The following is a 27,418-nucleotide window of genomic DNA, read 5'->3' as shown; positions in this document are numbered from 1 at the left end:
AGCTCAAAGCCCAAGGCCTTGGCTGCCCTCATCAATACCACACTTTAGGTCGCCCCCTCCTCTGTAGCCACGGTAGAAGGTGAGACAAAGCCAGTGTCTGGTGATGTGTCCAGACCACTGGCATCCCCAAGTCCACCTGTCCAGTCCTCTTGAGACTGACACTCTCGGGTCAGAGGGTCCTCAGACCCCTCCCAATACTCATTTTCACCCATCCCCTGATAGTCAGGGTTGTCAAACGATGAGGCTGGATCATAGAAGCTAAACTCCCCAAGCGGCGTCGAAAGCGGCGCCGTTCCGACGCCGGAACCGGAGCAAGGGAGGCATCGGGGACGGCGCCGCCCGAGGACGGCACCGGAGGTGACACCTGAGGGACCGGCGCCGGTGAGGTCGTTGGGTCAACTGGCGACGACCCGGATCCCGAAGCGGATCCAGAGGGGGCCGGCGGCGCCGGGGCCGAAGCACCCGGCGGCTTGGGTGCCGAAGCAACCGACCCGCTAGGGGCCCCAGACGGGTCCGCTGGGCCCGAAGGCACTGCGGAACCCGTCGGGGAAGAGAGGTTCCTCATGACCATAAGGAAACGCTCGATCTCCCCCGGCGTCGCGTCTTGCCCAGGGACCGGAGGGTGTGGAGCAGGCTGCGGAGCCGCGTGGGCGTTGTCATCCGAACCCCCGGCCGCGTCGCGCGAGCGTCCGGGGGAGTCAGAAAAGCGATGACGTCTCTTCGACTTCTTGTGCTTACCTGACGACTTCGACCCGGAGGAGTGATGGCGACTCTCGGAGCTGTGATGGCTCCGACCCCGCAACCTGTCTCTCGACCTCCTGTGGGACCAGGACTTCTCGCGGCGCGGGGCCGACTGCCGGAGTTCGAGCCACTTGCGGGACCGCTCCCGTCTAGCCTTCGAAGTCAGGGCCCGGCAGTCGAGGCAGGCCTTGTCGTCGTGGTCGACGCCGAGACAGTGGAGACACCGATGGGGAGGGTCCGTGACCGACATCAGACTGTCGCAATCCTCACACGGCTTGAAACAAGGCATCCCTAGGCACCGTCCGGAGTCGCAAGACTCAAGAAAAGATGATCAAAAAAGACTAGTCAAAAAGTGACTAAAGTACTGCTTTTTCCAGATCTGCGCTGCTGGTGCGGAAAAAAGAAGAAGAACTGACGTCAACACGCAGAAGCGGCGTCTAGTACTCCGACGACGTCATCACGACGCCCACGACGGACGCGGAGCCGCAGACGACGCCTACCAACGCGCAAGGGTACTACTACGCAAACATTTCCGGATCCAGTCTAACGCCTGGGGATATTCTAAGGTAAGGAATCTATCACTAACGTGTCTCTTTCAGATCCTAGGCGTATGTTATTTAAGTTAGAAAAGTTCAAACAAGGTGATCGTACTTCTCCAGAACTGACTTTGTATAAGGTGCAAACTCAAAAAGTCCAGTAAACAAATACACACAAGACAAGCATTGGCAATGCAATAGGTCCCGCATTCGCGAGATTTTGAGCTATTGGCATTGTAAATGACAATGCCTTTAATTTATGGGTTTAAAAAACAGCAATTATAAAAGGCATTTTCCTTTACAATACCAATAGGTGAATGTGCATTGAATATATGCATTTTAGATAGACATTGTTTAGAAAATACCTTTATGCAACACTTTCACAAAATCATTTCATACTTTTAAATAGTTACACAGGTAAACACGCCAATAGTTATATTATCATATTTACAGTAAATACATTACTATTCACAAAGCAAAAAACAGTGAGAGGGGGGCATAAGCCTTTCCCTGGTTGGCTGAGCCCCCCCATCTGCAAGATGGCGGGAGAGAGTTGTGCTTCACCTTGCCTCCCCCACCTAAAGGGTGGAGTTGGCAGAGGCGGGCACACCTCTCTTCCTCACTTGTTTTTCCAGCTGGTTCTCCCACCCACAATGGGGGTCAGAACCAGTGGGGACCAGTTGCTGAAAGCAGCAAGTGGCCTGGGGAAGTCACAAAGGCGGCAATCCTTTGAAGCCTCCCCTTCATGGATCCTGCCAATCCTGGGGGAGGAGGCTTGGCACCTCGTCCCAGGATGTGCATTGTTTCAGGCTAGAGAGAGCAGCAGGCTCTCAACCCAGGGGTCTAGTAACCAGTCTGGTGGTGGCAGCTGAAAGCAGCCACCCGGCCTGGACACTAGTGGTAGGTTAGTTTTCAGGGAGCACCTTAAGATGCCCTCTGTGTGCATTTTTCATTAAATCCCACACTGGTATCAGTGTGGGTTTAATGTGCTGAGAAGTTTGATACTAAACTTGTCAGTTTTCAGTGTAGCCAATATGGTGCTGTGGAGTTTGCAATGACAAACTCCCAGCACCATATACTCTTAATGGCAGCACTGCACTTACAATATCTAAGAATGAACTTAGACAATGTAGGGGTACATGGCTCATGCACCTGTACCCTCCCCACTGGTAGAGTGCACCCAGCTAGAGCAAAGGCAGTGTGTGAGTGTGAAGGTACAGGACCTCTAAGGGTGACACAATAAGTGCTGCAGCCGTTAGAGGCCTCTGGTCACATTGTTCTGAGTACCTGTGGTACCATTTACCAGGGGCTTACTTGTGGTCTGAGATACAAATTGGGTTTAGGCTTTAATGCAGTTTTAGGGGAAAAAACATAGGCCTTGGCCCAAGTCACACTCAGTCAAAGCACGTCAGCAATTCAAAAAAGAGTAGGGGCAACCATGCAGAATGAGGGCACTTTCTCACATAAACCATTTCATAGTGCCAGATATCTCTGTAAAAATGAGCCTCAAGATGGGTAGTTAGCACTGAAAGTGAAACATTATTAATTTACAGATCATATCACTGTATTAGAATAAAAAAAATCTCGTACCAGGCCTTTGTCTTTTAAAGCTTCTGTCGCTCCAACAAACCCGTACTTGGCATTGATCGAAGCCCTGATGGCAGCCTGAACACCAGGATCCCTAGACTGCAGTGGAAAAAAATAATCTTACTTATCTTGCACATCACTGGCCATGGGCATACTGAATATTTACAAGCAGTGCCATTTTTACTTCTGTTTGCTTATTGCTCCAAGGCAAACCAAAATTCAATCAACACTACACCAGAATCTACCCTCAGCCCATGCCCCGTTTAATCGTACATTTATAAAATGCTGATGCAAAACATACATTGGAGACCATGGTCGGTTTACACTGCCGTCGAGTAAAAGGATCCATTTGTTGGTGCTTCATGCTCTTACTCTCTTCCTGCAAAATAATAAGACAGTTTAGTAACCAATGGAAAAAAGTACATTTGTTCTTGCAGCTTTCAAACAGTCTCTTTCAGCGCTCTTCTCTCGGTCTTATAATCCTGAACTAAAAGTGCAATCAAGGGCTTTCAGTTCAAGGTACCCAATTTTGTCTCTTCTACTACCCACAAACAAACAAGAACACAAGAGGGACAACATTAATTAAAAGACGTCAATGCAACAAGCGTGCTTATTATTAACATTATAGAAATACATATTTGCCCTTCCAATCTTTAATTACTTTGCAATAAAGCAATTTGAAGGCATCACTATTCAAGATGTTCATTCAGATCTCAAGTGGTGAACTGTCCATGGAACTGTTGACTATTCAAGAAACGGTATGCAGTCTTTTTCCCAATAGATGTAACCATGCAAGTAAATACTACAGAGGCCTTTTTTGGTACTTCACCACGTGGTACTTTACAACACAGCCATTTTTAGGTTTTGACTGGCGAAAAGATGCGCTCTGCGCATCTTTTTCGCGCAGGCAAAAACCTATTGAGATGTATACGGGAGACAGGAACGGCCTCCGTCTTTCATTGGCTAGCACCATAAATGGAGGCTAGCCATTGGAAGACGGGCCTGTCCGTCAATGCCGGACCAGATTCGGGGGCGTTCCCGAGAATTTTTGGCTTTTGGCTACGTCACGCGACGTCAGCCAAAAGCCGGGAACGCCCCCGAATCTGGTCCGGCATTGCCGGCACCCGCCTTCCGATGCAGCATTTTCATTGTTACTATAAGCTTGTTTATTTTATACGTTTTAGCGTTGTGGACATTAAAAAGGACTGAAATGATGTACATATATGTGAATATCCGTTTTAGAGTTAGGTCCTTTGCTGGATGTGTTTTATTTCATGGGAGTAAAGTATACCGAATTCACGCTGGTTTCTCTATTTTTATGAGGCGAAAACAGACTAATTTGTTCGGTGATAAATGTCCCAGCGGCGAGCATGCTTTTTTTAATTTAATGACAGCCTCATTAGATGAAGTTATTTATTTAGAGCTTCCCATGTGTTACCTATTATAGGGCACCGACCCCCACTGTGAAACCACTAACTTTCCACTTTCCGACCAGAAAAGTGCACCCGGGATCACAGCATCGCCTAATTGTGCACTTCCCGCGGCAGCGAAAGGCCACGAGGCAGCAATATTGTGCTACTGAACACTGCCTGACCCGCTGGGCATGGACAAACATTGCATGCGTATTAACACGAGGAATAAAACGGTCTGCTTACTACAGAACAAAGGGAATATTTCAAGTAGATAAACTTCCAAATAAGGTAGGAATCGTAAGCTGATAGTTAAAAAAAATGTTTATGCTGTCGCACTTTGAAACTTCCTGCTCACCTTTTAATAAAATTTCGTAACTAACATCAGGCAAACAAAGGAACCGAGAGTGGATTTTAAGGCAGAGGTCAGAGTGCAGAGGTCAGAGTGCAGAGGTCAGAGTGCAGAGGTCAGAGTGCAGAGGTCAGAGGTCAGAGGTCAGAGTGCAGAGGGCAGAGGGCAGAGGGCAGAGGGCAGAGGGCAGAGGGCAGATTCAGAGTGCAGATTCAGAGTGCAGATTCAGAGTGCAGATTCAGAGTGCAGATTCAGAGTGCAGATTCAGAGTGCAGATTCAGAGTGCAGATTCAGAGTGCAGATTCAGAGTGCAGATTCAGAGAGCAGATTCAGAGTGGAGATTCAGAGTGCAGATTCAGAGTCCTATGGGAGGAAATTCACTTAGCAGGTAAGTTAGGTTATCGTTATTTTTTCTTACTCCGTGCTGGATCCTGGACTCAGCACTGGGACATTTCCTGAAAACAGTTGAGAAAATGCGTTTTAGTTAATTGGCGGATTTTAAAGAAATATTTGCAGTTTTCAAAAGTCGACACTTTGAAACTTTTTGGGAGAAAAAGTGTCAATGTTATCCAATGAGGAAAAATGAGTTATCGGTTTCGAGGTAAGTAATCGGTCTTTTGAGTTAGGGTTCTGGGGTTAGACTCGGGGGTCTCCCAGGGTCAGTGATGCACTGTTATTGCACCCTCACCTGCACCCAGGCGGCCGGGTGCAGAGTGTTGAGACCCAATGTTATACTATGGAGGGTAGGGGGGCTCCGGTTAGTGGTGGCTGGCAAGCAGGCCACAGGGTTGTGGGAGCAAAGCTCATAGGGTTAAGCTCATGGCACATTGGGGCACCAAGTTAGCACCAAAGGGGCACCCTCAGCAGCACTACGGTAGCCGGGTGCAGGGTGCTGTTTTGAGGTCAGGTGCCCTGTTGATTTCAATGGAGAGTCTCCAGGGACAAAGAAACACTACAGGCTTGGGGACGAGGATCTTCCAGGAGTGACCACCACTTCGAGGAGTAAGTTGGGATGTAGAGGGATGGTTAGGCACCGCTGAGTTGGGCACACAAGGCCATGGGGCGTCAGGTGCAGGGGTGCCTTTGGACGTCGGATTTTCTTACCCGCTCGGGTCGAGGTGGGTTGGGGGTGTTCTGGATTGAGGCTACAGGTGTCGAGGTAGGTCAGGGGTCGCCAGATCACGGGTCAGAATCGCCGGGGGGACCTCCTCGTGGTGTGTGTTCACTCAAGGTGGGTGCAGTGTGCGCTGGATTCACGATTTCTGGCTAGCACCAGAAGCTGCAGTTACAACATGGCCATGGTTCACGGGAGAAACAGCTTGATAAATGAATGCAGGCAGGTCCTGCAGGGTTTTTGGCCTGGTACACGCCAGGGTTTAGCAGGAACAGGCTGGTGGGGAGACAGGCCTGTAGAGCTGGAGCCAAGTCAGTGGGGTCCTCCCCTTGTTAGCTTTGCACGGCTTGTCGTTGCTGAATATAAGGAAAGAAGGAAGGAAGGTGCAGGGTGCCCCTAAATATTATATTTAGGGACGTTACAGGTATGCAGAACAGGGAGGCGTGGGGAGAGGTGTGTAGGTATGCGTGGCCGAGGGAGAGGTGAGTGTTGTGTGCGGTGCATGTGAGGGTGGTGTGAAGGTGTGGGAAGGTGCAGGAAAAGTGTCCGGTGGAACAGGGGAAGGCACCTTCGCAGTCGACTACTGAGGCGTACCAGCAGCCCTGGAAGGAGCATTCAAGGTTCAGGGTGAGGAGAGAGAAGAAGAGACGTAGCAGTGACGGGAGCGAAAGCAAGTGGGCTGGCGCTGGGCACGGGAGGGGCGCATACGGGCATTTGCATCCAAGCTGCGGCGGACATGAATTAGGAGCGGGGGTCTCTGGGGCAATGGGTTGGGCTTAGTAACTGGCGGAAACAGAGAAGGGAGTGCGGCATTGGAGAGGAAGCAGGGAAGGTCTCAAATTCAGGAAAAGGGCAGGAAGAAGAGCAAAAGAGTGAGTAAAATGAAGAAGGAGTTAAGAGGGCAATTGAGTTCGAAACTCGAAGAGAAGAGCCATGACTAAAAGAAGTCAAAAGCAGCAAGGATTGAGTAAAAAGGGCAGAGAAAAATGTTAAAGAATGAAAGGCAAAAGCACAGAAGATCAGCAAAGAATGAATGAGAAAGAGTGGCAGATGCCCAGCAGATCGGCACAGAGCTCCAAAAGCAGCAAAGAAAGATTGCGGAAGAATGAAAAAAAGCACATGAAAGTGACAGAAAGAGAATGAGAAACGCACAGAAAAGCAGCAAAGAAGGAATTAAAAGGAAGGGGTAATGCACAGTGAAGTAGCAAAGAAAGACTAATAAATGCACATACATAAAAGTGACCAGTAATGAAAGAATGAGCGTTGCACAGAAAACAGCCAGGAAACGGCGAAAAGTGTTCAAGCACGAGCCCGCGCACATGCACTCAAGCTCTAGGCCGGCCATGGCAGCATCTGGGAGCTCTTTTTTTTTACCCCTTACTAAAAGTCGAGCAAGGAGCGCATGAGCTGCTCTAGGCTCAACCTAAAAAGGAGAGGATGCTGCCGCCCACCAATAAATTAAAATGCATTAAAAAAAATATAAATAAAATAAAAGTTTAGTTTTATGGGTTGTGCGTGTGTGTGTGTGTGTGTGTGTGTGTGTGTGTGTGTGTGTGTGTGTGTGTGTGTGTGTGTGTGTGAGAGAGAATATCGTCCCATACCACTGCACGGTAAGGCACGAGTGGTTAAGCCCTGTGTGTGGTTACAATGCATCCTAAAAATGATATTGCCAGCAGGTTAAAGGCATTCATGAAAAAAGCCATGACTGTAACGTCATACATTCAAAAGAAAATATTAATATCCACTCTGAAGTTGGATGAAGTGAGATGATCTGTCAATTATACATTACCCATGGAAACCAATCACTGAGCTGGACCAGATATCTTTTCAATATGTTTTACGTTTTTGAAAAGTGAGTTTAATAGCAGATGAAAGATGAGTGGATTCAGGTTCTCATACTGATAGTTTGTAGTTACTCATCATGCTGAAAAAATCATCAACATATAGCGATCTTCGAATGAGCACTTACCACCAATGCCTTTTCAGACTCTTTAATATTCCAGGACCGATTCCTCTGATTTATGTAACTGTGAAGAAAGAAAAACAGTGAAGAAGAGCGGACAACAAACTATTGCGAGAGGATGTTCTTTCACCATTAAGAATGTAAACTTTTATCTTGGTTCTAATATCAGTACAAAACACTGTTTTTCACAATGTGCAATAGATGAGCAGTTTCCGATGTATTCTAGTCAAACATGTAAATTCACTAATTCAAAATAATACAAGAAAGCAACTCCTTATATGTACAAGTATTTAAAGCTTTTACATTTTAATATTTCAAAACTGCTTTGATGTTGACTTATGTAAAAGAAGGTTATTTAATCCTCAGGACAGAACACTCAGAGAGCTTCAGGTTTCATGCTTCTAACTAATCCATAACTCATAACTCACAATCTACAATTAAGATGTCTGTGTCCAGACTATATCCTGTTTAGCAAAAACTGGAAGGTCCCTCTACAATCTCCAATCAAATCTGTTCTTCATTGGGTCCTCACACAGTTGGCGAAATGCAGGCTAATCCTGGAGTAGGCCCTTCCACATGTTCACCTCACAGTCAGGCAATTCACCTACTTGTTTAGTTAGCTATAGGAGATTGAGCTTATCGACCTACCAGGATCACAAGCTAGTAACTTCTTCTCCATCATAGGATCTTCTCCAATATCAATAAACAGTAGAAAAGAGGTAGCAAGCTGAAAATATACTATGCTTTGAAGATAGCTTAATAAGTGAGTGTTTGGGTAACTTGTAAAGATGTTACCAATAGAATGGATGAATGTCATTAGAGTACTTGCTTATGACATATGGAACTAGCAGTAAAGGGGCAAAAGTTTAAGCAAATATCATTAACCCACCTATTTGCAGAGTGACTGATGCACATGATACCTGGAGGGGTACATTAGCGGTTCTGTTCTTGCTTGCTCCAAACACTGTTATGAATAGGATATACCCGATTGTGAAATGATTTGTAGAGAACACTTCCACGGGTCAGCCATTTGTGTGTCTCCTTTTGACTTTCACTCTTAGTGTCAGCTAAATCATTGCCCACCAGTGGTGGATGATTAGACAGAAAATGAATGTGATCCCTATAAACTGAATGACAGATCTGTTGTAATATCTTCAATCCAAACCAAAAGGGAGAAGCGCAGAGGTACTGATAGAATCACCCTCCAAAGTAAGCTTTTACAACCACAGAGATTCTATCAAAAAAGTGAATGGGTGAAAATTTTTATATATATATTTTTTACCGTTTCCACCAGGGTGCTAGGCTCTCTCTTACACATGGGAAGATGGGAGCACAATGTGCTTGTTAAAATACCCCTCACACTCTAAAAAACCAAATAGAGTCATGCTTCATCATAGGGGTCTTCCCGCCCCTATAACGGGACGGGGCGTGCTACGACCAGACGGAATACGCGGGAGCACTAAGATGTGACAGAGGCTATGTGTAGGTGTATAGGAGTCAGTGAAAGTGTAGGGACCTAACACTAGTGAGTGTGCAAAAAAGTGAAAAAATGGAAAAGATTTAAAAATTCCCTGGCTAGTAGAAAAAAACAAATTTATTAACTTCTCCAGCTGGGAACATTAAGAAGGGGTTGTGTGGTAGAGCATTAGCTACTACCTTGTCGACATGTTTCGTAAGCAGTCCCCTACTGCTTACTCATCAGGACCAAAAAAGCAGTCCCTACTGTTGTCTTACTCAGTTTCTAACAAGTAATGCCTACTGTCCTATAAACACCCAACAAAATTAAGTTGAGTGTTTAGGCCTCTGGGCATGAGTTGGCCCACGTGAGGCAGAAAAAATCGACCTATTATGGTCTCTGTAAGAAAAGAGGAAGAGAAAAAAAACCACATAAATTTATGCACGAACATTGTTTTCTAAATGGAAAAGAAAACAAACAGACAAACAAGTTTTTTTCTTGTAGAGGACCACAAATTTAAATATTCGAAAGTGGTTCTATTTTCATACTTGAAAACTCAACATGTAGTCATGTGTCTCTTAGTATCACTGCCCTATGTGGGAGACACCGATGGTACCGTTCTGTCGGGACCTTCGTCATTATTTCACACACACACACTCTAACAATCGCGACTCAATGCACTACCAGCACACTAACAAAAGAGGAAGGGGACCTCCATATAAAATGTTTCGGAATTTGGGAAGTGTGACATACTTATCTCAGCAGTTATCATGCCCCATGAGGTTTTGCAGGCGAGGGGTAATCTGCACAGTTGTACTAAGAAAGACAAAGGTTCGTTTTAAAAAAGGCGCAAAGAGGTATTTAGTGCGTTTATCTATCCCCGCGACCTGTTTTTTAAAGACTCAAGGTCGGAGTCTATTACTTACGTCTCTGCTAGCAAAAGGAAAGCATTGTTCCTACCCCCGTGCACCTCCGAGGATTGCTGGGCTCAAGTGGTTTGGTGTTATTTAAAAGCCGGTTTGCTTCCGCGTTCATCACGCGCTGGGTGCCGCCCCCTTTGTTTTACGCTAGAGCGTCAACCCATTAAGATGGCGGACTATTTTTGGCACAGCGAGACGCACTAGAAGCGGAATAGTCCGCCATCTTAATGGGTTGACGCTCTAGCGTAAAACAAAGGGGGCGGCACCCAGCGCGTGATGAACGCGGAAGCAAACCGGCTTTTAAATAACACCAAACCACTTGAGCCCAGCAATCCTCGGAGGTGCACGGGGGTAGGAACAATGCTTTCCTTTTGCTAGCAGAGACGTAAGTAATAGACTCCGACCTTGAGTCTTTAAAAAACAGGTCGCGGGGATAGATAAACGCACTAAATACCTCTTTGCGCCTTTTTTAAAACGAACCTTTGTCTTTCTTAGTACAACTGTGCAGATTACCCCTCGCCTGCAAAACCTCATGGGGCATGATAACTGCTGAGATAAGTATGTCACACTTCCCAAATTCCGAAACATTTTATATGGAGGTCCCCTTCCTCTTTTGTTAGTGTGCTGGTAGTGCATTGAGTCGCGATTGTTAGAGTGTGTGTGTGTGAAATAATGACGAAGGTCCCGACAGAACGGTACCATCGGTGTCTCCCACATAGGGCAGTGATACTAAGAGACACATGACTACATGTTGAGTTTTCAAGTATGAAAATAGAACCACTTTCGAATATTTAAATTTGTGGTCCTCTACAAGAAAAAAACTTGTTTGTCTGTTTGTTTTCTTTTCCATTTAGAAAACAATGTTCGTGCATAAATTTATGTGGTTTTTTTTCTCTTCCTCTTTTCTTACAGAGACCATAATAGGTCGATTTTTTCTGCCTCACGTGGGCCAACTCATGCCCAGAGGCCTAAACACTCAACTTAATTTTGTTGGGTGTTTATAGGACAGTAGGCATTACTTGTTAGAAACTGAGTAAGACAACAGTAGGGACTGCTTTTTTGGTCCTGATGAGTAAGCAGTAGGGGACTGCTTACGAAACATGTCGACAAGGTAGTAGCTAATGCTCTACCACACAACCCCTTCTTAATGTTCCCAGCTGGAGAAGTTAATAAATTTGTTTTTTTCTACTAGCCAGGGAATTTTTAAATCTTTTCCATTTTTTCACTTTTTTGCACACTCACTAGTGTTAGGTCCCTACACTTTCACTGACTCCTATACACCTACACATAGCCTCTGTCACATCTTAGTGCTCCCGCGTATTCCGTCTGGTCGTAGCACGCCCCGTCCCGTTATAGGGGCGGGAAGACCCCTATGATGAAGCATGACTCTATTTGGTTTTTTAGAGTGTGAGGGGTATTTTAACAAGCACATTGTGCTCCCATCTTCCCATGTGTAAGAGAGAGCCTAGCACCCTGGTGGAAACGGTAAAAAATATATATATAAAAATTTTCACCCATTCACTTTTTTGATAGAATCTCTGTGGTTGTAAAAGTAATATCTTCAATACCTGAAAGAAGAGTGTCCCAATGTTTCTGAATCCAAAACATGAATACTTTGCTCTACAATAAGTTCTGGAAGGTTTAAACACTAATGACTCTGCCTTATACCATGTGTACCCTATTCCATCAGGATTACATCTGTTGTGACGGTCAAAGTCAAGAGCGTGCGTAAGACCATGCCAATCTCTCAGTAGTGAAGACTGATGCAAGTCAAGCAATATGCATACCTGATCCTGCCAAGGTCACTTGCCTGAGTACACTATATATCTACACAATCCTGCACATTTGTAAATATCAGCACATATGAACTCCACACTTTAGGGGGAGTCTGGAAAATAAGAGGAAGTAGTGGCCACCTACTTTTGCATCTTCCCAAAAATATACTAAGCCACACATGGCAAGCATGACTGAATGAGACTAAGAGGTCCTCAGTGCGGGTAAATACTCTATCGTTGAGGACCCAAGTATATCCTAATGTCATAACCAGGACCCTGACATCACAAAATAGTAAAAAAAGAAAATGAAGTAAAAACATTATATACTCATTCCTTACAATTTGTTGGCACAAGGAACACAGAGGACCTCCAGGTCTCATTCAGTCACATTTTCCATGTGTGGTTATGATATCTAAAGTATGCCATTACCTTTTTAATTGTCTGAGATCGTGATACGAGCATAAGGGGAATGGATTTCAGAACTATTTCTGATTGCAGATGAGATTTACCCACTACTGAATTGAACGTAACCCTACAAAAATTCAAATTTGGAGATAGTGCAATGTAAACTTATCACACCAATGTGAATGAAAGATGGCGCAGAAAAAATAATTATACATTGTGTGAGGATTTTGCATTTCAGAATTGTCTTCCCCCTTCAACCACCAACTGTACCGGTAAGGCGAGACCTGACAACAGACAAGATAAAATTTGATGCCACAAAGGCTAGAAATCTGATCAACATTCTTGGTGGTGACCTTACAAAGAATGAACTGGTAAATTACCACAAAATAAAAATTTTGGGTGATGCACCCAATGCATAGGAAAGTGGAAGAATGCGGCCTTCAAGTCTAGAGTGATCATGTAGTTTCTTTCCTGTAAATGTGGGATGACCTATTCTCAATAGTCTTTGTTAATAGGCAAAAGAATACAAAGCCTAGTTCCAACAGGAGAGCCTGCATTATTTCACGTTCTTCACCTCTATGGTCTTTGTTAGTTCTGCCCTTTTTGCTGAATACGGATAGCTGTTATCAAGCAGGATTAATTACCTGGATTCATTACCCTGAACTTCACCCAACAGGTGCTTGATAATTGAACGAAAAGAACTTCATGGCATTATGGGATGGGTAGCATTAGAGTCACTACGTGGTTACATAGAAAACGCTAACTTACGTTCCTCTGCCTCTAGACTTATGTCTGTTGCTGGAAGATCAGATGCGAATTAAAGGGGGAACTTCAAAAAGTTTATTTTGTCCAGTCCCTAGAAGCCCTGCCTGTGTTCTTCTATACTATGGCCTATGTTGTGGGGAGAGGATATGACTTGGCTCGCTATACCGTTTATTCCCAATTTTCTCTTATTAAGCACAAAACAATAAGAAAGGTGATTCCCCCTGTAGGAAGCTGGCTCTTAATAGTATACCAAAAAGAGGTACTCTGGGTAAATAATCCATGTATCCCTTATTATTGGACTGGGGCTTGCTCTAGCAATCCCAAGGTGCTCTATCTAGGGTAGTGTGGTCAAACAGCCTTAGGCTGATCATAGAGGAGTGTTAGACACTTGTTTCAAACACACACACAGTCAATAAATGGTACACACTCAAAAGGAGATATACACTAACTCAGAAAAATACCAGGCATTTTTATACATATTTTTAACACTAAGAACTTTGCAATTGGGTAAGCACTTTGTTTTGAGATATCACTGTCTTGAAAGTATACAGGAATACACTTGCATTTGTATTGATAAAGCTTTGATGTTATCCAATGGGAAAGAAACATATATCACATATTGGGTACTCAGTGACTTACAGGACTGTCCTTCTGTATTTAAGGCACGTATGGGCAAGGTACAAGGCAGCAGCAAAAGGTCACCTCAGTCAGCACTGGGGCGTCCAGGTGCAGAGGTGCAATTCAATATTGTGTGTCCCGAACGATTCAGTTCAAAACAGGCTGCAAGAAAGAACTAGGGAGGCAGTCTGAGCAAACCAACAGGCCCCATTGGGGCATGATAAAGGTGAAGGGGAAAACAAATGTGCAAGGACTTTCAGTAATTTATTTACAATAGAAACCCTAATTCTTCAAAAGGCATGTTGTCAGACTTAAGGACTCTGGATGGAACACCTATCCTTTTTGAATTGACAAGTTTTGTCTGATTGGTAGTCTGTAAAACCTGCAATATGACAGGTCTATAAGATCTAAGAGCCAAATCTGTCTTGCCCACTCGGGTGCAATCATTATAAATGTAATACTGCTGCTCCTGCATTTGCTGATCACATTGTAGAACAGTGGTATCCAGGGGGGCATTGGAGGGGATTGGCGGGGGAAGGGGGGTCACTTGCACAAATTTCCCAGACCAGTATATCGACAGTGCATTTCCTAGTGATCATTGATACCGTTGCCTGGAGGAAAAGTGTTGGAATTCTGCATTCTGAGGAACGAATAGTTTCTTACCTGTCGGTGTAGTTTTGCAGCTTGAAGATCTTTCTGGATTCACTATGCTGTGCATTATTCCGCGGTCTTGTGGTTGGGTCCGGAATCGTAGTCTTTTCTTTTTTTGTAGCCCAGGTGGGCGTCGACGTCCCACCTTTTGGTGTATTTCCGGTGATGTCAGCACGCTTCCTGCTGAAGCTCCCACTCTTGGGCACCATCTTCGGATTCTTTTTTCTCGTGTTCGTTCCATTTCCGAAGGTATGGCAATGTTCAACTAAGTCATTCACCTCTTTAGCCTCTAAGGCTTCTTTTCCAAGTGCGGGGTCTCACATTGATCTTGGAGACCTGTATTCATGATTTTACTTCCTTGTTTTAAATGTTGTGGGAATGTGTGTAGTTTGAGTGAGAATGTGGAGATTTCTATGAATGTGTGTAGATGTTAGCACTATTTTTTTTTCCAGGGGTTTACTGAATTATGTACTAATTTTCAGTCATTCAATTTGATATTATTGTCGGATTTATTTACACCTTACTATGTTTTTCTGTGTTTTCATTTTTTACATTTATAAAAATGCTTTGTCTTTATAAAAATTGCAAATCTCATAATATTTGATGAATTCCAAAGTAATGTTAACTGATGCAAATTTATGAAACATATATGTATAAACATGGAATAAAATATATATATTTTTTGAAATATTGCAAGTCATGGTTCAGTCTCTGTCACTAATATCTGATTAATTATTTGTAGTTTTGCCATATTATAATTATGTGGTAGATAAGGGATAATTGTTCTTTTTTGTCATGTTTCTTTTCCAAGTATGGTCTCTGTTTCAACCACCTTTTTCTCTCCAGCCTCATCTTTCTGGTGGAGGTGGGTGGGTTCGCTAGTGAATCCAGAAAGATCTTCAAGCTGCAAAACTACACCGACAGGTAAGAAACTATTCGTTTTTCAGCGTGAAGCTTTCTGGATTCACTATGCGGTGCATAGACTTTGTAGCGGTTTCTCATGTTTGTGGCGGCTGGGTGGAAGATGAGCGTAGCACCTTTTGTCCGACTTGTGCCTCCTTGTTCATCTGAATATCCACACAGTAGTGCTTCGTGAACGCGTGCACCGAAGCCCATGTTGCCCCCAGGCATATGTCCTGAATGGGTGGGTTAGCAAGGAAAGCTACTGTCGCTCCCTTTTTCCTGGTAGAGTGGGCAAGCATCCCCTCTGCTAGTTCCTGTCCTGCCCGTTCGTGGCAGAAATGTATTGTTTGGGCGATCCATCGCGCAATTGTTCCTTTAGTTACTGGTTTCCCCATGAAACTATTAGCGAAGGACACAAAGAACTGCTTTGTTTTCCTGTGTTCCTTCGTTCTCTCAGTGTAGTGCATGACTGCCCTTCTGGCGTCTAGGGTGTGCAGTGCCCTTTCAGCACTTGTGGCTGGTTTCTGGAAGAAACTTGGTATTTGTATAGTCTGGTTCATGGGGAACCTAGACACCACCTTTGGCATGAAGTGTGGGTCCGTCCTCATCACCACCCTATCATTGTGTATCTGGATGTAGTGTTCTTGTAGCGTTAGCGCCTGTAGTTCGCTCACTCTGCGCAGTGAGGTGATTGCTACTAGAAAAGCTGTTTTCATGGTCAGCATTTGTAGGGAGGCCTTGTGGATTGGTTCGAAAGGCTCTTTCATGAGTTCCGTCAGGACTAAGTTATGGTTCCATGCAGGTGGCGGCACCCTCTTTGGTGGTGCGATCCTCTTTGCGCTCTCAAGGAACCTCTTAACGACCTGTGATGTGAAGAAACTCTTGCATGTTTCTCCTCTTCTGTAAGCGACTATCGCTGCCAAGTGAACTCTTAATGAGGATGAGCTCAGATTCTTGTTGAGCAGGTGCATGAGGTACTTTAGCACCGTTGAGTCCTTCTGCATCATATTGTGCAGCTTTTCCCTCCTGCACCTCCTGAATCTCTTCCATTTTGATACGTAGCACTTCTGTGTGCTGGGCTTTCGTGCCTCCCGAAGAACCCTCAGGGTGCTTTCTGGCAGTCTCAGATGCGCAAACTCTATGTCCTCAGTAGCCACGCTACTAGGCTCAGGCTCTCTGCTCCGGGTGAAGCACCTCTCCGTTTTGCATGGAGAGTAGGTCTTTCCTTCTCCCGAATCTGTGGGGTGCACTCTGTCTCATCTCCATGATCTGTGAGTACCATGTCTGTCTGGCTCACTGCGGTGCGACCAGTATCAGGGTCATGTTGCGCGTTTTGCACTTGCTGAGTACCCTGTGCATCAGCGGTATCGGGGGAAAAGCGTAAGCAAATGTCTTGGACCAGTCTATCCATCAGGCATTCCCCAGCGAGCCCTCCCCGGGCTGCCTAGATGCGAAGTTTCGGCATTTTGCATTTTGGTGTGTTGCAAATAGGTCCACCGACGGTGTGCCTTATCTGTCGAACAGCCTCCTTGTCTCTTGTGCATTGAGCTCCCACTCGTGGGATGCCGATGTCTGTCTGCTGAGCCAATCTGCTTCTACATTGTCCTTCCCTGGTAGATGTATGGCTAGCAGGTCTATCTTGAGTGGGATGGCCCATCTCCATATTTCCTGTGCTAGCTTCGAAAGCGGGGCTGATTGTGTGCCACCTTGCTTTTTGATGTAGAACATTGCTGTCGTGTTGTCTGTCTGGATCACACTCTCTGGTTGTACAGTTTCGTCTGGAAGGCCTTTATCTCGAGAAAAACAGTCTTCAACTCCAGGTAATTGATGTGTTTGACCGCATCTGCTGGTGCCCACAGATCCCTCACTCTGAGTTTCTCCACGCGAGTGCCCCAACCCTTCTGGGATGCGCCTGTGGTGATGGGCACTGTTGACGTTGGTGGCGTCAGAAGCTTCCCCCTTGTTATATTCCCCATGTTCAACAATGTCATCTCTTTCTGCACTGAGTGCGCTAAAACCACTAGATCCTCCCAACGACCTGTAGCTTGTAACCATTGCTCTTTTAGCTATTCCTGTAAAGGTCTCATGTGTAGCCGTACATTTGGCACTAGGTGTATGCATGATGCCATCATGCCCATGATTTTGCTTGCCGTCCTCACTGTTCGAGCTTGCCCCTTCTGATAGAGCTACGTCCCCTTCACCGGCGCTATCGTTCTCTTCTCGCTGGGGAACACCTTGCTTTGTTTTTTTTTTTTTATTAAAAACCTTTATTGCACTTATATAATACACAGCGGAATGCCTACAACCCTGCGGGCCGGCCGCTAACACAGTTCGTGATTCAGAATGCAGCATTTCAAAATAGTCATTAAACCAACAGTCTCTGTATAAATCTAAATAAGGTCGCTGCAAAAGAAAAGTGCATTTCAGATATCTGTATCGACGCTGGATGAGGTTTTTGATTTTACTTTTTTGAAAACAACAACATTCAACTTCAACCGGTAGGAATAGTATTACGATCTTGCATGAATCAACACAGTCTGAGTTACAAGTACCTCTTGTAAGAGGCCTACTCTAGTCCCATACCCTTTTGCACGAGCGCTCCCCATCAATCTTACCCTACATCCACCCCTTGCCTCCCACTTTAGCAATTCAAATAGGAGATCCCGTACTGTAACCTTGGCTTCCCTGCTCCCCACAATTCTCACTTAGCTTTACCCCTCTTCCTCTTCCTCGTCGGAGACATCTTGATCCTCTTCCAGCAAAGGGTCACAAATTTACCCCCTGTACACATTCCATTTCGTCCAAATCTTATTCCACTTCCCTGGGGAGGCCCGGTTAGAGTATACTGCCCTTTCCGTTACCATCACCCTGTCCATATTTAGACACCATTGTGACTTGGTCGGCATGTCTGCCGCACCCCAGCGCTGTGCAATGTCTCGTTTTGCCACCATTAACCCCTACTGTGACCCAGAGCTGTTCATATCTGGAAAGGTCAGTAGGCTCCCATACGTTTAACAAGCACCTCCTTGGGTCAGGAAACAGCGACAGGTCTAACGTTTGTGAGATTGTGCGGAGTATCTGCTTCCAGTATTCCCGAATCTTGGGGCATTCCCATATGGTGTGAAAAAATGTTCCTTCCTCCCCACACCCGCGAAGACAGTAAGGATGTGGTATCCTGTGGATGCGGTGTAGCATGGTCCTAGTGTAATAAACCCTGTGTAATATCTTGAGTTGTACTAGTCGCAGTCGGGCCAAGATGCCTACTTCCTTAGGGGACCCAAGCGCCTCATTCCACTAATGCTCGTCCATTTCGCTAGTGTCTCCCTCCCATTTCGCCTTTAACAGGAGTGTCGGATCTGGGAAGTTATTGAGCAATTTGCGGTATGTGAGTGATGTTGCCCTTTCCATCATAAAATCAGTGAGGAGGCGGTCTTCTAACGGCGAGGACTCAGGCAGTGTTGTGTCGGGGGGAAGGGCTGCGAGCAAGGCATGTTGTATCTGGATGTACCTATAAAGTTCCCTGTCACCAAGGTCATATAGTTCTTTTAGCCGGTTAAAGGGTATCACCCCGTTTCTCTCCCAGAAATCACCTACCGTGGAAATCCCTATAGTGTCCCAGTGTGCAAAACCCTTACTGTTTCTCAAGTTGCCCAACATCCGAGAATCCCACAGCGGGGTCATTCCGGTAATCTTCCCCCTCCAACCCAGCGCTGTTGTTGCCGTATGCCACATCTGTACTGTCAGTCTAGTGGGCCCCAGTAGGACACAAACTTTACGGTGATCATATAATGGACCCAACAGGCTGTTCGTGCCCAGTTGCGCCCTGTCAGACTGGAACGCTGGCTCAGTTTGAGGCGCGTGAATCCACTGGTTGATCGGCTTAAGGTGTGCTGCCCAATAGTACAGTCTTAAGTTAGGCAAGGCAATACCACCGTCATACCAGCCTCTGTGCAACTTGGATTGTGCAATGCGTGCAGGGAGGTTCCCCCATAGAAGGTTAGAAACCAGCGCTGCCACTTTCTGGAAAAACCTAGGGGCCACAGGATAGGGTGTATTTTCGAGGACATATAAAAACCGTGGCAACGGCATCATTTTATAGAGTGCGGCTCTACCCAGGAGCGTTAACGGAAGACCCGACCAGAACGTAACATCTCGTTTAAGTCTATCCAGGTGAGGCTTCAGATTCTTATCCATGAATTCCGTTGGATCCCTAGTGACTTGAATGCCCAGGTATTTAAACGACGAGCCCGCTATCGCTAGTGGGCACGCTTCACCAAGGTTCAGGGCCTGCCCCTGCAAAACATATAGTTCCGACTTATTCCAATTCAGCGTATAGCCGGAAACGCTGCCGTGTGTGTCACAAATGGCCAGTGGCCAGCCCTATTCAGTTCAAGATCCTCACCCTGACCTACCGAGCCATCAACGATCGCGGACCAAACTACCTTAAAAAACGTGTCTCAATATCCCGTTCCATCAGATCTTTGAGATCCAATGACCTCCGCCTTCTGATCTCTCCCCGTTTCAGACTTTCCAGAATGGGTGGCAGAGGGTTCAGTGTCATTGCGGCAAAACTGTGGAACGCTCTGCCAGTCGATCTTAGATTCTGTCCCTCCGAATCCATCTTCCGGGCCAGACTCAAAACTTGGCTCTTCTCTGGACTCTGATCTACTCCGCTGATTTCCCTTCTTGCTCCTCTCCTCTCCTTAGGAGGTTCAGGTTCTAGCGCCGGGACACCCCTTCGGGGGTAGCTGTGCGCTCTATAAACTACATAAAATAAAATAAAATAAATAAATGTGCAATAAAGCCGGCACTCCGCATTCGGGGTTTGTTAGATAAATCAACATATCGTCTGCATATAAAGACAGTCGGTCCTCCCATCCCTCACTCCATGATATTCCCTTGAGGAGAGGCGAGGTCCTTATGAGGGTCGCTAGGGGTTCCAAGGAGATCGCGAACAGCAGGGGTGACAAGGGACAAACCTGTTGTGTGCCCCTCCCCAGCGGGAACGTGCGCAAGATATGCCCATTAGCGACCACGTGTGCCACAGGGTCAGTGTATAATAGTTTGACCCACACAATAAAACGGGGCCCGAATCCCAAGCGCTTAAGTGCCTCAAAAAGATATGCCCATTCCACAAGATCAAATGCCATCTTAGCGTCAAGTGCTAAAATCACCGCTGGTGCGCTGATCGAATCTGCTCTAGCCAGCACACCGTGCAGCCTTCGCAGATTCAACGCTGTATTTCTGTGTGGCATAAATCCGGATTGATCCGGGTGAATAATCGACGATAGATGGGGCAGGATTCTGGTCGCTAGGAGTTTAGCCAAAATCTTAACTTCGGCATTTAGCAAGGATATGGGGCGATAAGAGGAACACTCATCAGGTGGTTTACCCGGTTTAGGGATAGTTACAATGGTCGCCACTCGTTGGTCCGGCGGAAGGGAACCCTTCTCTAGACATTCCCTAAACATTCCCAGTAGATGTTCACTGAGGGTTCCAGGCACTGCTTGGTACCATTCAATGGGTATGCAGTTGGGTCCCATTGCTTTGCCCGGGTTTAGTGCCCGAATCGCCAGTTGGATTTCATCGGCGGTGATTTCCGCTTCTAACTCCTGTGATGCTTCCGGTGACAATGTTTGGACCTCGATCGGAGCTAGGATGTCTTTGGCCATCTCAGGTGTGATCACACGTTCCGGGGTGTACACCCGTTCAAAGTAGGTCGCGAGTAGCTCCGTGATATGTCTTGGGTCTGTGTGTACCGCCCCATGTTAGTCTTTCAAGCGTTGGATCCCCCTGGAATTACCCTCCCGTTTATCAAGCCATGCCAGCATTTTCCCAGCTTTTTCACCCACCTCGTAGATTCTATTTTGAGTGTCGGTTATGTGCCCTTTTACTTGGATGCGCAGGTGATCGTTGTATAGTTGTTGTTGAAGGGTAAGTGCGTGAAGGGTTAATGGAGAGGGGTGCTGTTCATGGGCTACGGTCCGTTCCTGTAAAGCCACCTCCAAATTAACTAATTCCTGTGACAACTGTCTTTTATGACCCGTGATGGAGTTAATGGCTTGTCCCCGCAGGACCGTTTTATAGCCTTCCCAAAGTGTCTCTGGGGAACGCACTGAGTGTATGTTTTCTTGGAAGTATTGCTTTGTTGTTTTCTTAAGGGCCTTGCGAACCTGTGGAACCCTAAAGTAGGTAGCGTGAATGGGGTAAATGCGTTTGCGTGATCGTGCCTGAGAAGAAAGTGTTAGCGTAAGTGGCGAGTGGTCTGAAATCCCTCGAGGGTGAATTGTCATTGCGTCTATATGTTGGAGGCCCTCTCCCAGCGTCAGGAAGTGGTCAATGCGAGATAGACTGCCGGGCACAGCGGAGTGAAAAGTGTATTGTTTCGTACCAGGGTGTAAATGTCTCCAGATGTCAGTCAGTCCCATGGCCGTTACAAACCGCTGAAGGTAGGGGACCCCACCCGCCTGAACCGCTGTGGGGTATCTATCAAGTTGTGTGTCCAGAACTGCATTAAAGTCCCCCCCTAGGATGATCTCCCCCTCGGGGAGAGTCAGAAGGAAGTCACCTAATTTTGGGAGGTGAACCGAGTGCAATGCCGGTGGAATATATACTGAGACCAAATTAAAAAGTTTCCCCTCCCACTGCCCCTGCAAGGCCGCAAAGCAGCCCTGGTCATCAGTTTTAGTCAGTAAGGGGATGAAACGTGCGTTTTTCTGTATCAGGATACCGGTCCCCCTGGAACCGGACGTGAACGCAGAGTGGACCAACATTTTATATCCTCGTCTATCCAAGGCCTTGGTAGCCCCCCCTACCAGATGAGTTACCTGCAGTAGTGCTATGGTGGGTTTTTGTCTTTTAATTGCAGTCAGTACCAACCCTCGTTTGACCCTGTCCCCAAGACCTCTCACATTCCAAGACAGTAAGCGTAAGGGAGGGCACTGTGACTCAGGGTCCACTACCCCCCTTACCAGGACAGAATTATCAGCCATTAGGTACTATGGGCTTCATGGTGTATTGGCCAAGAAGTGGATCAGGTATGGCGGCTATGCCGGCGCATAGCGAAGGGCTGAGGGACATCACGGAGGCTTATGATCATTGTCCATCCCACCCATCTTGCATTGACTCATACTGAAATTCAAGCATTGTCCTCGACCGTCTATATACATTCCTAACTGTAACAATACAATCCCCCCCCCTAACCCCCCTCCCTGCTACCCTGCCTAACGGACTTTCAACTGCCCGCCCCCCCACCAACTGAGCAGAGTGCTTAACCCATCCCGCAACCAGAGTACTTGCGTGTAGGGGGGAGAGCGTCTCCCCGAGCAGGCGGCATCCCTGCGTGCCGTTGGGGTGTTCGTGCCAGTGTCCAATTGCAGCTATAAAACAGTGTGTGAGTGGTCAGCGACTGCCCTGTTCATAAGAATTGGAGTATGGGGTTCATTCTTCACCACCGGCCCCCGCAAAACCACGGGACGGAGAGCTCTCCGCTCCTCCACGCCCTGACGTCTGTGAGCCAGTTCTGCTGTCGCCTCTGCGATCCTGGGTAGACCTGTGTCGCCTCCGTTGCCGGTCCACATTATGCCACCCCTCAAGCCAGCCCCGGGCCGCTTCTGGAGAATCGTAAAACCATACTTTTTTGTCCGCCACCACTCGCAGCCGGGCCGGAAAAAGCATCGAATACGGCAGTTCCTTTTCCCTCAAAGTTTTCTTTACCTCCAGGAATGTTCTGCGCTTTCTAGAGACCTCTGCGGTGTAGTCTGGGAAGAATGCAATTCTTGAGTTCTGTATTTGGATCGGCGGCGCCACCCTTGCGGCCTGCAAGATGGCGTCGCGGTCTCTGAAATTGAAAAGTCTTGCCAGTATTGGTCTAGGCGGACCACCTGTCTTTGTTTGCCCCCGGGCACTCTGTGGGCCCGTTCCACTGAGAAAAAGTTCGAAAGGCCTTTAGGTTGGAGTCTGGTTTTGATTATTTCTCCCACATATAGGTCCATGGCGCCCTTGTCTTCAGATTGCGGCACTCCTAAAATTCGAACGTTATTGCGCCGGGAGCGCCCTTCTTGGTCATCCAACTTTTCTCTGAGTAGTTTGTTATCCGTTTGTAGCCGTTCCATCGCCGTTTGTAACTCAGACACATCTTCGACCAATGATTTAGTGACAACCTCCACCTGCTTTACCCTTTCGTTCATTTTCTAGAGGTCCCCCCGTATCAGGGTGACTTCCGTGGCTGTCGCTCCTACCGTTGCCTGCACCTGAGCCAGCGCCGCCAGAACGTCCTCTAGAGTGGCCTTCTTCGCCCCCTCAGACTCTGACGTTTTCCCCGCATTCTTGCGCTGTTCTTGGGGAGGAGTTTGTCTCTCGTAAGCGAATTTGTCCAATTTGGCCTGAGTAGTGCTGTTCCTGGGGCCTCTGTTGGACATGGCTTTGGTCTTGCTGACTTCTCGGACCAGCGTAAGTCCGTGATCAAACCAAGGAGGGCCGGTGCTTCGTTATCCTGCCGTCGTCTGTGGGTGGTCACGTTAGTTGACCGTTGCAGTAGTAGCCACCCGGAAGTTCCCAAAGACCGCAGGTCTTTATCGCTCCGCCATGGCGGGCGGCTCCGCTGGGGCGGTTGCTGGAAGAGCCCGGGGCACGACGTGCAGCCAACGGCCAAGATGGCGGGTCCGGCCGCCCGGGCCCCGGCGTTATCTGCGGCGCCTCCAGGCGTGGTCACACGAATATCCACCGCCACTGGCTGTCTCGGTGCCCCACTTGTATCACCGGGCCGCCGGAGGATGCTTGCGGATTGTCCTGGCAGTGCGTCCCGGACACCTGTACGTACGGCCAACCACCGCCGCCAAAAGTTTATTTCCAGCAGGGTCCCAAGTATACGCAACTCCGCTGCCTCCAGAAGAGCGTTAGGCCCCACCTCTCGCCGATCTCTGCCAAGCGATGTCGCGCTGGTTCAGGGTCTTCGCCGTCGCAAAATTAAACCACCGGGTGCTGCACAGCCTCTGGGTCCGATCCACCCCTTTAAGCACCTCAAAAATCAGGATAAATATGACGGATTTCAGAGGGAAGCTGCCTCTTCACGGGAGCCTCTCTAACCTGCGGCCGCCATCGTTGGCTGCTAGCCACGCCCCCCCACCTTGTTTGTAAGGTGTCGATCTGTGCTCCCAGGAAGATTTTTATTTGTTCTGGTTACATTGAGGATTTCCCCCAGTGAATGGAGAATCCCAGGTTCATCAGCGTGCTGGTCACTCTGTGCGTGCTGCTTGCACGTTCTGTATTAGCCAGTCGTCCAGGTAAGGGTATACGTGTATTCCTTCCCTTCGTAGGTGTGCTGAGACTGTAGCGAGGCACTTTGTGAAGACCCTTGGTGCCGATTTGAGGCCGAACGCCAGGGTTGTGAACTGGTAGTGGTCTTTGTCGATGACGAATCTGAGCAGATGCTTGTGCCCTCTGTTCATTGGGATGTGCAGGTAGGCATCCATGAGGTCTATGGTGACCATGAAGTCCACGCCTTGCAATTGAGGAAGTACCTCTTGCTGGGAGGTCATTTTGAACTTTTGCGTTCTTATGAATTTGTTTAAGAACCTTAGGTCCGGGATGGGTCTCATCGGTTCGTCTACCTTTGGTACCAGGAAGTATGTTGAGCACACGCCCGTGTTCCTTTCTCTGTAAGGTACTGGTTCTATGGCCTGCTTTTGCAGGAGCTCCTTTGCTTCCTCTTGGAGGAGCTCTAGCTCTTTCCGTGCTAGCGCCCTTCTTTTTGGCTTTCTGTTCGTTGGTTTCCCTTCCAACTCTATGCAGTACCCGAACTGTATAATGTTGAGTACCCATTTGTCTGAGGTTATTCTCTTCCACTCTTGGAAGAAGTGCTTTAGTCTTCCTCCCACTGGTCTTACATGCTCGCAGGTGTGTCTTTCGCGTACCTCCCGTCTGTTGTGTTTGTGCTCCACCCTGGGAGTTTTTGCTTGGGTGGGCACATGGAGCTTGCTTATGTCACTTAGAGGGGGGTTCTTGTCCCCCTCTCTTATTTTGTCCACGTCCATTTCCACTCCTGCGAAAGGACTGGCCTCTTGGCTGGTACTGCCAGGACTGCTTTTGCTGCCCCTGCTATGTCTGGGTGTCGGCCTGGTGGGCTTGTTGGAACGCCTGGTGCGATGTTCCTGGCTGGTTTCCTCCCCTTCCGTTAGGTCTCCGTGACGGGGTGCCTCTCTTAGTACCTCTGAACTGCCCCCATGGATCTTGCAGTCTCGTTATCCTTCTTCAGTTGGCTGAGTTTCTCATCCACTGGAGCCCCGAACAATGTCCCTCCGTTAAACGGGGTGTTCCCCTCGGCGTCGAACGTTCTTTTTCGGGGATGTTTTTCGACGTCTTTTTGCTGTTCTCCAGCTCTCTGCGCCGGGGGAGTCCTTCTCAGAGGATCCGCTGGGCCTGGGTGTAGCCGCGGACGCCGAAGCTTTCTGGAGCCCTTTCGGGAACGGTCGAGACCCAACAGCAGAAAAAAGAATCTGAAGATGGCGCCCAAGAGCGGGAGCTTCCGCAGGAAGCGTGCCAACGTCACTGGAAATACACCAAAAGGTGGGTCGTAGACAACCACCTGAGCTGCGGGGGAAAAAAAAAAAAAAAACTACAATTCCGGACCCAACCACAAGATCGCGGAATAATGCACAGCATAGTGAATCCAGAAAAGATTCACGCTGCAAAATTGAAAGATTTATTTCTGGTGTTCCCCATCTGTGAAAAAATCTTGGAGTACAGTTCCCATTCGTGAGACCATGAAGCTTGTTTGCTCAGTTGGTCTGCTTCAGCAATGTCCTTGCCTGGTAGGTGGATAGCTACAATTTGTATTTCTTTTTAGATGGCCCAGATCAATATTTCTTATGCTAGTCTTCACAGTGGTACCGTCTTGGTCCCTCCTGGTTTGTTTACATTAAACATTGTGGTTGTGTTGTCTGTTTGGATCAATATATTCCCCCCCCCAGAGCTCTTTCTGAAAGGCGTTTCAGGCTAGGAATACTGTATTCAGTTCTAGGAAATTGACTTAGGGACACTTTCTCCACTCCTGAGGAAGAAACCGGGAGTTAGATTCCTCTGCACTAATTTTTAATGCACTTTAATTCACTGTATTGCTCTTAATAAAATCCATTTGTATTCCCCTCCTATTTGTATTGAGCAGGCTTATTTTCTTTGCGCTGCATTAGGGACCTGATTTCCCTCACTTCAGCCGATTAGGACGCTGAATTGATCTCGGGGCTCGGAGGTGGCCGGCAACTCACAGCGGCCACCTTGGGGAGGAGGCAGGTTGCTGCTCTAGTCTTTGGGAAGGAAGCGCTGGACCCACGCTGAAGTGAAAAAATATAAAGCGTGCGAGATTGTTCTGGTCAGACCTAGGGACACTTTCTCCACTCCTGAGGCGGAAGCCGGGAGATCGATTCCTCTGCACTATTTTTTTTTTTTAAATCTTTTTATTGTTTCAAAAACAAGGAAAAGGAATAGACATATCTGGTGCCATACATTCAAACATAAGAATAGGCGAATCGGTACAAAAACAGGATAAACACAATGCGATAAGGGAGTAGCTGAGACGCCTGTGCTGATAATTACAAAATTTCAAGCCAACACCCAACTCAGGCGCTAATCCTCAGAGCCCACCCACCCATAGAATCAGGATAGTAAAAAAAGCACGTTCTCCAGGTACTAAAATATATACAAGTACAGGATAATTCCCAGTATTATTGAAGAGAAACTGAAAAAGAGTGGGAAAAAAGGAAATCATTAGAACTAAAGCTAAAACAAAACAAAACAACAGATGCACCCCCCCCCCCTGCACCCCTGCATATGGCTATCGCCTAACCCCAACCCCAACTAGCAGTGTGCCTGTCGCCCCAACTAACTAGGTTCTAAATGTAGAAAAGAAAATGGAGGAGGAGGAGTTTCATACAGGCTCCCGGTCTCCCTTCCCCCCAGCCAGCAGCGAACAGCCCCTGTAAAAACCAAAAACTAGCCAGAAGTTATAAACAGAGCTAAACAGGGGAGACGTTAAACACCGCCCCACCTTCCGCTAAATTATGGTAACAGATCCAGTGTCCTCTAAAGCCCCGAAGTCAGACCCAGGCAGGCAATCTCATCCTTGGCCCTTCCGATCCCTCGTGTGAGCTCTGTCTGACAACACCATCACAATCCCAGGAGAATCAAAGTTTGAAAGGAGTTCAATAGAAATCAGTCTGGGACAGGT

At 47.2% G+C, this 27,418-nt stretch overlaps 1 protein-coding gene across 1 annotated transcript in view; it reads right to left on the bottom strand.

Moving 5' to 3' along the window:
- RTF1 (RTF1 homolog, Paf1/RNA polymerase II complex component) overlaps positions 1 to 27,418 on the bottom strand; it is a 337,563-nt gene that overhangs the window by 65,089 nt on the left and 245,056 nt on the right. The window contains exons 14-16 of the mRNA XM_086937201.1: positions 7,709 to 7,766; positions 3,166 to 3,243; positions 2,868 to 2,963 (exon numbers count right to left, since the gene is read on the bottom strand). Of these exons, the coding sequence (XP_086793327.1) occupies positions 2,868 to 2,963; positions 3,166 to 3,243; positions 7,709 to 7,766 (232 nt within the window). The remainder of the gene's footprint in view (positions 1 to 2,867; positions 2,964 to 3,165; positions 3,244 to 7,708; positions 7,767 to 27,418) is intronic.

Source organism: Lissotriton vulgaris, chromosome 9, assembly GCF_964263255.1.
Source record: "Lissotriton vulgaris chromosome 9, aLisVul1.2, whole genome shotgun sequence".
Lineage (NCBI taxonomy): Eukaryota > Metazoa > Chordata > Amphibia > Caudata > Salamandridae > Lissotriton > Lissotriton vulgaris.
This window is presented reverse-complemented; position numbering and strand designations above follow the sequence as displayed.